Source organism: Chelonoidis abingdonii, chromosome 8 (assembly GCF_003597395.2).
Source record: "Chelonoidis abingdonii isolate Lonesome George chromosome 8, CheloAbing_2.0, whole genome shotgun sequence".
In the NCBI taxonomy this organism is placed as follows: domain Eukaryota; kingdom Metazoa; phylum Chordata; order Testudines; family Testudinidae; genus Chelonoidis; species Chelonoidis abingdonii.
In genome coordinates this window covers 43780967-43791405 of record NC_133776.1, presented here as the reverse complement: position 1 = coordinate 43791405, position 10439 = coordinate 43780967, and the positions used below count along the sequence as shown (strand labels likewise).

Sequence of the window (10439 nt, the reverse complement as noted above, 5' to 3'; positions counted from 1 at the left end):
TAAAACTGCTCCCAAAACACAGCCTGTCTCAGTTACAAGGAGCTTGTCCATTAACTGCCGTACTATTAAGGTTTACATCTTTGTGGGCTACAACCTCTAGTAAGTGATAATTCCATGCTTTTGGGAAGATCTGACATTCCATCTGGGAGAGAGACGTGGTAAGCTTGTAAACTTAGCCATCCATCCATCAACTGTAATATCTGGTGTATTAAACAGCCTGCAAAGAGTTTTGATGGGTAATAAATGGACTTTGTACTATAACTTCATCCAGAATTTCCAATCTATGAGAAAGGAGTTAGAAGTGGTGTTGAGAGTGTCTTCTTCCATTTGATTCCAGTCGATGCGCACATTCAAATGTATGAGGTTGTCTTGAATAGTTCTACCTGATGTTAATTGTTCTACCATTTAAAGTAGCACAAGAATGTCACATTTTCCCTATGGGAGAAGCAGGTATCCTGCAAAAACTTCCATGTTGTACCATCTGACAGGTACAGTAATACTCTTGTATTTCTCTAACATACATATTTAATGTACAGCAAAGTCAGCTCCAGCATTTGTCAGCTGGTACAGCTATTGTCTTACCTGTAACTTTTCTTAGGGGTCACAGAAGGCCCCACTCCAGAAAAGGTGCCACTTCAATGCAATATTGTCATCAGTTCAAGTCAACTGTAAAATTAAATTAAAATTTACGGTAATATTAAACTATTATCAATTGTATTGAGGGTCTTAAAAGATTTCAGATTGGCTCATTTACAATCATTCCAAGCATGGAACCTCCATTGATATCATTAGGATTTCCACGCCTATTGGATGTAGATAAATGGATGTCACGAAGGCCCTGATCTAAAGTGCACTGAAGTCAAAGTAAGACCCCCCCATCAACTTCAATGGCTCTGGACCAGGCCATAAATCAGAAATAGATTAAACAAATCTCTCTCCATGTTTTTTGGTTTGTCTTGCATGGCTTTAGTTTTTACATCTTCTCGTCAGACTTTGCTGGTGTCTTCCTGACACCTTGATTTTTCTTATGCATTACAGTTATCTTCCCTCCTTTTCTCCACAGCTTTTCTGGTCCTCTGGGGTGCAACTTCCAATTAGCTGGACATGCAAAATTTGTGTGCTGCTGCAATTGTGGAAAGCATGACAGAGGTATTACAAAAAAATCTGTCTCACTTGTCTATCTTAGGTTTCTTGATTCTCAAGCACCCTGGAAATCAGACTTTCACTCTAAACTTGCTATTTCTCATTGCTCCTAAATGTGCAGATGGGAGACAAATGAGAAATTATACTCAGCACTTTTTCAGTGTTTTTCATTATAAAACTCATTTCCAGATTAGTTGAGTATCACAGCAGCCCTACAAGTAAGGTTAGTGCTATCCCATCCCCATTTTGCAGAAGGCAAAACTGAGAGGTAAAGTGGCTTGCCAAAGGCAGAAGCAGAAGTCTGCGTCAGAATCAAGAGTAGAATTCAGGAGTTTCTTTGGTGATCCTTCAGACATGCAGCATCCCATTAGCTAGGAATTTTTCAGATTAGTTTCATAGATCAGCACTAAGGGCCTGATTTTGGTTTCATGCTGGTTTTATGTCAGTGTAACTCTGTTGACTTCATTGGAGTGATTTCTGAATTACGCCAGTTTAAATGAAAGTAGAAACAGACCATAAATTATTTGTACTGACAAAGTTGGGGTCTGAGACTGCTCTCACAGTGATGTAAATCAGGTATAACTTCACTGAAATAAGTGATAGGTGAAACAATCAGATAATATTTTAATATAGCAGAATACAAATGTTAAAAAAGCTAAATGTTGTCAAGAGAAAAACCTGCTTGTAGTGTCCTTTTGGATTCCTTATTTATTACAATTCAAACGCTTTAGACTATATGATTTATACATTTCTTCTATTTACTACACCTTGCTCACTTTGTATCAAAATTAAAATCTACACAGGGAAATTGTAGTAATTAATTACTTTACCATAATTTGTAGCCATGGTTATTTTGTGTCATTCCTCCCTGCTGATTACTTTTTTCCTATTATGTTAAATATGACTAAAATGGAAAGTACTACAAAATTGCCGGTCAGCTGTGTTTATAAGCATAAACTGACTGTCCTGGCTCAAAATGACATTTGTGAATACTCTGGACTAATTGTGTCAAAATAAGATTAATCCTGTTTGAACTCAATGCATGTGAGTGCATGCTGTAGAGTGAAACTGCAGCAAGGATTGATTTAGCCTGATGTGCACCTAGGTTCTCATAAATGATTCAGATGAGATTTTCCCAAGTGCTCAGAACTGGCCTAAATCTGCTCCACCTGGAGTCAATTAGGCCTATTCTGAGCACTTTGGCAAAGCCTGATTTGCATTGGTAGAGGAAGATGGGAGTTGAGTAGAAGTAGAACAAAAATAAATATACTCATAAAAATACACACATTAAAAAAATCTGTTGTGAACTACAACTTGAGAAAGAGAGTGGCCTAACTGTACATCTGGAACCAGGAGCTCTTAAACTGATACCGACTTCTGCTTATGGCCATGAGCAGATTACTTAACCTTATGGCCTCAATTTCCATATGTGTGAAATGTGAATAATTCCTATGTTATATGGCTATTGTGAGCATTAATGTTGATAAAGCATTTTGAAGATGAAAAGTGGTCTTGAAGTATCATTGTCATTAGATGTAATTATGATCGTGCTTGGTCAGATTCACTGAGACAAGGTGGGTGAGGTAATATCTTTTATTGCACCAACTTCTATTGATCAGAGAGATGAGCTTTGGAGATTACACCAAGCTCTTCTTCAGGACTGTGAAACTTATTTAGAGTGTCATCACTAAATACAAGATGGAACAGATCTACATAAGCATGAAAGTTTGTCTCTCTCACAAAATACGTTGGTCCAATAAAAGATATTACCTCACTCATCTTGGCTAATATCCTGGGACCAACACGGCTACAACAACACTGCTTAGGAGTGATCATGTTCTTTTTCAATGAGTAGGACTATATGGGACAAGTTAACATGAATGATGACCAATATAAGGAAGAGTCATATGCATACACAAACACACACAAGTATGAACATATGTCTCCCTGCAGGAAACAAGTGAGTGCTTATAATAAACACAGCCACAAAGAAAAAGTGATCAGGGATGCAAGTGAGAAATGTTAGTGGGTACTCACGGCATTATCTACAGCTACGCCTTTCTCAAAGGGAGTGTATATGCCATGCACTGTATGAGCACTCATTCCTCTATTGGCATGCTTACAAAAATAGCATGTGCTAGCAGCATTCATGAACTCAACAATGAAAGTAGCATGAAAACACTAAAAATGCACTGTAGGGGTTGTTTATGGCAAGAAAACACTAGTAGTCCAGAGCAGAAATGAAGAGGGTTATGCAGTGCAAGTACACAGAGGCAGGCGGATACATATACTTGCATACATCTATGTATTTGTCTATCTGTGCCCGGCTATGATGTTGATTACACACACAGGACATGCATCTCATTTTCTTGGCTAGTCAAAATATGACATACATCACCAACAAGGAAAAAAAGAAGGAAACAAAGAAGGGAGAGCGAACACCTGTCGCTCTCCTTGGGGACAAGACCTAATGCTTTTATTTGATTCAGTCTGTTGAGGGGACTGCAGCTGCCAACTGTCATCAGCATCAAGTTACATTCACAAAGCCAGACTATTTCATTCTTTAGGTTAAGGAACAGAAGAGGCAACAAAATACAACAAGGAAGGGAGGAAGTTTTCATCATGTTGTAAATGCATGAGATCGTGATTCTTTATAGGGTTTCATCTTTTATCTTGATGATCAGTCTGATTTTTGAAGCACGCACATACTGGTTCATGCTAATTTCTTTTAAATATTTGAATTATTTAGCAGAACATGGCCTTGCAACATTTAAAATTCGTGTATGATTTTATGGAAATATTCAGATCTCTCATAATATTAGATCATGATGAGGGCCTACTCCTGAATCCTTGACTTCAATGGGAGTTTAGACTAAGTAACGACTTCAGGACTGGACCCAGGGCTTTTTGCTCCAAATATTTGTGTCTGCTTTCCTGCTTACATATAAGTTGCCTTCTTCATGCCCACATTGTTGGTTACAATAGACCCCTTACTTCTTCCTATGCCTTTAATAACATGCATACTGTTAAAAAACAATTGTGAGAAAGATTTATAATAGACTGTAAAGTACAAATACCAATAAAATAAATGGAAATTGTTTCATAGTATCTGATAAAGACAGTGAAAGATATTTCCTCTGTTTTGTTGTTTGTTTGTTTTTGTTTGTAGGATTATGAAAATTGAAATGGGTGTTTTAAAGGGGAGCAATTTAACTGAGTGCCTTTGCGAATGTAACATGAATTCTAGACAATAATAACTGTTAGACGTTCATAGTATATCCTGGAAGATTTGCTGATAACAGTGGAAAGTCTTTTATGGGACTCTGAAATTTTATGTTAATGCCAAGGATAGTAAAAACCCTTATAAATAATAGACCAATAATCTGCAGTAACAGTATTATAAACTGTGTTTTGGTCTTTCACAGGGATTGTACTGTGGTATTTTATTGACCATTCCTTGTTTCCCCAATAAACAGATAAAAGAATCAAAGATTTAGAGCTTTTTTTATTACTTTTCTTAATTTTCCCAAAATGAAGAGGAAAGTAGAATTTCAGAACATATGTCCATGTTCCTCAGAATTTGCTGAACACATGGCTTTAACTTGTGCATATTTGACACTATACAGAAAAAAAATGTTTTCTTTGCTATTTACTTTGTCTCCTCTATAACTCCTGCAGGCTGCCCCTTCTCCAGAGATACCTCAAAGGAAAGAAATGTAATAAGGGGGGCCTTTGAAATCTCATCTTTTCTCTTGTGAAATTATTCAACTTCTCCTATTTAAATAGGAAGTTTTGAATTCTGCCCTTAGAGACTGTCTTATTTGGGCATTACATATAAATATTTCAAGACAGAAGTCAGTCCTCCAAAGAAACAAAAACAACAACAACAAAACATGTTTTACTTTTATTTAGACTAGATCATCAAGTATTAGCATACATATGTGAAGCAGTGAGTGTAACAAATATCATAGATACTACACTGTCCAAAAGGTATACATTGGAAAGTAGTGCACATAAACTTGTCACTGTCCTACTTTCTACATTTCCCATCTAATGGTGCCAAGTACCAGAGATGGGGAAGTAATGCCCCTCCCTGTCCCCCCCCATTTTTGCATTTGTTCGAGGTTCCATAGACTGCAGACCTGGGAAGACCCCCCACAGCCCAACCATTTTAAACAGTGGTCCCAAACTAAATCAGTACAGCTGCTACTGGACTGGTCTGGAGTATTGCTGGAGCTGCATGGTGCCATTGCCATTGAGTTGACTAGGTCATCTTTCTATCCAGATGGAATGGTGGGTGGGGCAAATTTCAGCAAGCAGCATTGCAGCCTGGGGCACGAGGTCACATCAACACTCAGATGTGGCCCAGTCACCCTCTGCTCTATCCAGACAGATGAGCATCAGGGCCAAAGGGTGTTGTAACCTGGAGCATGGGAAGTCTGTTCCTGCTGGGTGGAGCACAGGGGAGTCTACTAAGAACTTCTCCATGCATCTGAAGAAGTGATGCCCATGAAAGCTTATGCCCAAACAAATGTTAGTCTTTAAGGTGCCACCAGACTTCCTGTTGTTACTAAAACTTGACTCCTGGCAGCACCAGCTCATGCACTGTTCAGGTAAGAGAGGGAAGAATCCCTGGCCCAGGGAGACCCAAGGTCCCTGTAGATGGGGGGTGGGAAATGAAAATTGCACCCCTCCCTACCCCAAAAACCCATGTGAATTGGCACCAGTGTTCCCATCCCTTCTCCCATGTCTGAGCCTCCCTTGGAACCTGGGCACGGATTACAGCCCAGCCCCACTCCGCTAGAGTTGAGATTGAACCCCATCCTGGGTACAGCTCGACTCTGTGTGTTCCCAGTAGATGGAGACAAACACGGCTGAGTGAGTCCCAGTACACACGAGACAAAAAAAAACACAAAAAAAACCAGGCAGAGGAGGACCCCAACCAACACCATCCAGCCTGGAGCATCGTCGCCTACCCTGCACTCTCGCCCCCCTCCCGCTGCACTGGTGTAGGCTTAGACGGCTCCAGCACAGACAAAGCGCCCATCTCTCATTGGTCAGTTCGCCCAACGCAGCGGCTTTTCCCGGCTCGCCGTGACCAATGGGCTCATTGACATGCAAATCAGAGGCTATAAGTAAGGCTGGGCCGTGGTGGCGCCGGGAGGGGGCGGGGGAGAGCGCAGTGGGCACGCCCGAGAGCTGGCTGGTGCAGAAGGCCGCCCCAGTGTTCCGCTTGCCAGCTGCTGCCTCCACTGCCTCCTGCGCCCCTCCCCCAGCCCGTGGTGTCTGCGCCGCGCTTTGCCATGGCCCCGTCCTCTCGGCCCAGCAAGAGCCGGCCCAGCCGGGAGGAGGAGGATTTCTGTGACGCGAGAGGGGGGGACAGGAAGGTGAGCCGGGCGCGGAGGGGCCCCAGGTAGGGCCCCCGGAAGGAGGGGGGGTAGGGACTGCAGGATCCCCTCCCCTCCGGGCGGTCGGTGCAATGGAGCCGCGCCTGGCCTGCATGGGGCATGCGACGGTCGGTGCAATGTGTGTTTCCCCTTCTCCTTCCCCAGGCCAGGAAGCCGCTGGTGGAGAAGAAGCGGCGAGCGCGCATTAACGAGAGCCTGCAGGAGCTGCGGCTCATCCTGGCCGACACGGAGGTAAGGCTGCGGCAAGGGCGTGGGGGTGGGGGCGCCACCCTGGCGCTGGGGGTCCCTGGCGCGGGGCTGATCGCTGTCCTCTATCGCCGCGCCCCGCGGGCAGTTTCAGGCGAAGATGGAGAACGCCGAGGTGCTGGAGCTGACCGTGAAGCGGGTGCAGGGCGTGTTGCAGAGCCGGTCCCTCGGTGAGTCCCCTCGGGCACGGGAGATGCTGGGGGGAGAGGAGAAGCAGCATCCCTCTAATGATGGGGCTGCAGTATCCCGAGAAGTGACGTGCCAGCCGTGCTGTGAAGGGGGAGGGGTTGGCAGCGCCAGAGAAGGGGGGGCTGAGCGGGCCCAGACCGCTTTGAGGGTGTTGGGGGGACGGAAGGGGCTCACCCCTTTGACTCTAGCTATGTGTGTTTCCTTATGGGTGCTGCTGCTGCAGAAAGTGACAAGCTGAACCGGGAGGCCAGCGAGCGGTTTGCAGCCGGGTACATTCAGTGCATGCACGAAGTCCATACCTTCGTCTCCAGCTGCCCGGGGATTGATTCCACTGTTGCTGCGGAGCTGCTGAACCACCTGCTGGAGTCCATGCCTCTGAACGAAGGCAGTTTCCAGGACTTGATCGCGGATGTTTTGTCAGAACCCTCCATCGCCCCCTGGCCTGGCAGTGAGGGGCTCTCTCAACCAACGGGGGTGTCTCCTGCTGCTCCAAGCCTGACTAGTCCCACTTCAGCTCTTCTTTCCCCTTCCTCCAGTGAAGAGACCTGCTCTGATCTGGAAGAGACAGAGGCTGAGCAAAGCCTGGCCTCCCCAGCTGGACTGGACAGTTCCAGGACACACAATGTGCCTTCTCCTAGCTTTTCCAAATCTGTGTGGAGACCTTGGTAAATAAAGAAACTGCAAAGGAATCAACAAAGATCTACCTAATAATGGGAGAATACGTGAGCACTGTGTTCTCTTTACAGCCATTGGAATGGACAGTGGGGCTTTCAGATGGTGCATTTGTGTGTCTAACGTTACTGTATTTCAGGACTGCATAGATGGCACTCTTACACTGTCAGACCCTGACAGGTTAATTGATAAATGTGTTAACATTTCATCTATTTGTGTGTGAGATGTTTTGTAACTTTTGGATTGTTTAGGAGAGTTTGGGGTGTGAGGGTGGGGAGGGAGGAAAGGGGATTTTTTTGTAGCAAAGCTCTTTGGTGGATGCACAGCAGTATTTCACAGCCTTGTCTCTTTCTCTTGGCCCTTATAAATGGCCCAAATATCACTCCCTTTTTCTATTAAGAAAAAGCCCTTGTGCATTTTATATCTTGGTGGTTAACTCAATGAGAGGTATATGACTTAAGCGTGCATGCACAATTTTAAGTGTTATAGTGATAGTAAAGATCCCTGAAAGGGATTGGTGTGGCTAGTATCTTTATTATTTAGTGGTCTAGAATCTTGCCTTCAGTGAAGGAAGAGTAAACTAGAGATCGGTTGGAATTAGACAAACATTTAAAATATTGGTGGCAGGGTGTCTTTTAGAAACAAGTGTTTTATGCACATTTTGCTTTTAGCACATCTGAGTTTATTGTGACTTTATGTATATTAGGTGTCAAATGTTTTATTTTTAATCTTAATAAAAAAATATTGAATTCACAAATGATTGCATGTATTTTGGAGTGTGATACACTTCTAACCACTTTAACATTAAAAATCCAGTTTCATGTTGTTTGCTATTAACAAATTTGTATCTGTTTTGGACACAATGCTGGTAATTTAGCACTTAATTCTTGTACTAAGCATTGTTAGCTCAAGTATTGGAATTTGAATGTTTCTTTTGTTTAATATTGAAAGATGCTTAGGATATTGAAGGGAGCAGTGTAGTTGTGTTGTAGGTTGACTTCAGAACACTAAAATTCCTGGGCATGGTTACATGAATGCCATTCTAAAGAAACTACTCTTAACTTGATTTCCCCAAGTAAGTCTCTTTTTGTAAAGCTGTAGTTATAATTTAAGTACTAGGCAGATGCTTTACTTGTGGCTTAACTTTACCTGTACATTTTTTCTGCTGAGGAATGATGGGTGTTGAAAAGAAGTGTGTGAAATAGATTTGAAAATTTTCTTCAAAAAGGAAATACTTCCAGTGACCTTTGGAGCATCAACCTTCCTGTATACAAGGTGATACACTTCAGTGTTCCTATTTTTGGAAGATATAGGCTATTTATGCTGTGATATTACCTTTCACAGAGCTGTCATTGTAACAGGAAAAGTATTGTGAAGTTGCTTCCTTAGTACATGGAGGTATTTGAGCATAGAACCAGCTAGGAGAGGAAGCAAAATAAATACATGGGGACTAAGACATGTAACTTTCCTTTGTTAACAACCCTATCGAACAATAAAATCAGATACCTAAATTATTGGTAGACCTCTGCTTTGTAACTTTCTTTAAATTATCTGATGTGGGTGTTTCATTCACAGCTGGTACAGAGTTGTTTGTTTTCCCCAGTTGTGCTAAAATTCTCGCCTGCCTTTGAACTAGCAAGAAGGGCAATGCTCCTCAAAGGGAGGTGAGAGTACTGCCTGTAAAGACCTTTCTGCTTTAGGGAGGGAGGGTGGTGTTTTGATGTGTAAATGGAAGCAGTGGCATGGACAGTTTAACTGAAAGTAACATCCAAAGCACAAAATGACATCTCCTGGAAATTGGCATTTTGCAGAGTGAATGCAATCCCAGATTTACTTAAAAAAAAAAAAAAAAAAAAGGCCATTGCCTTCCAGTAATACATTCATTTTGAAATTTTTTTCTCAGTCTCTGCTCACCAATACTGATACTAATGCTTTATAGTGACACCCCTAAAAGATGTGTATTATCCTGCAACATTAAAAACATTTGGCCCTACTTTTACCCTCTAGCAAACAGTTTACTTATAAAATTCTCTCAAGGACAAGGTAAAACCACAGGCTGTTTCCATCACCAACAAAAATGTTCAGCATTTTAAAGCCCTAGGCCAGGAATCACCAGCCAGCAGGGTACAGAAAGGGAGACCTGCCCTAATATTTCTCCTCACGAGTAGGAAAGGGAAGACAGAAAGTTAATCTCCTCTAAGGCAGTGAAGTGGTGTGCATAGTGCCCCCTGCAGCTTAAACCAAGCATAAGACATAATTGAGCTTAGGTTGCATGCACTTGCCTGAGCTTAGAGATTTAAGTCATCACGAGACACTTCTGGTGAAGTCCTGTGCGTTCATCTGTCTCAGACCATTTTCGCCATCAGTCACACACATCCAACAAGCTGCTCTGGCAATGGTTGTTGTCAAGCTCCTCCCCAGTGTACAGCTTGTGGAGAGATTCCCAGGCAGCAGGGGAAGTGCTTCAGAGTCTGTGGGAAGTGCAGGGGCAGCTCAGCTTAGTTTCATTTCCCTGAGATGAAAGACTCTTGGTTAGGGCTCTTCTGATGCCCCTGTGAAAGCAAAGTGCAAATCCTGACACTTCCATGATGGAAACATGGCCAAGAGTCAACACCAAAAATGCCAGCTTTGGTTCAGCAGTGGATTTTGTGGCTAGCAATAGTCTTTCCCCCACCCCACCCCTTTGTAAATGACGCTGTAGATTGAGGGCAAAAAGCCTTGGAGAAGGGAAGCTAGATGTGAATACTGTGTTTCCCTAACTATATATACCCACTCTTTCTT

General features: G+C 42.9%; 1 protein-coding gene across 1 annotated transcript; it reads left to right on the top strand.

Annotated features, from left to right (window-relative positions):
- The first annotated feature begins 6308 nt into the window (after positions 1 to 6308).
- LOC116819472 (transcription cofactor HES-6-like) lies at positions 6309 to 9169 on the top strand. The gene is made up of 4 exons (XM_032771230.2): positions 6309 to 6530; positions 6696 to 6782; positions 6886 to 6967; positions 7210 to 9169. Exons 1-4 carry the CDS (start codon positions 6447 to 6449, stop codon positions 7653 to 7655), a joined length of 699 nt encoding a protein of 232 aa, XP_032627121.1. The 5' UTR covers positions 6309 to 6446; the 3' UTR covers positions 7656 to 9169.
- Positions 9170 to 10439: the final 1270 nt, after the last annotated feature.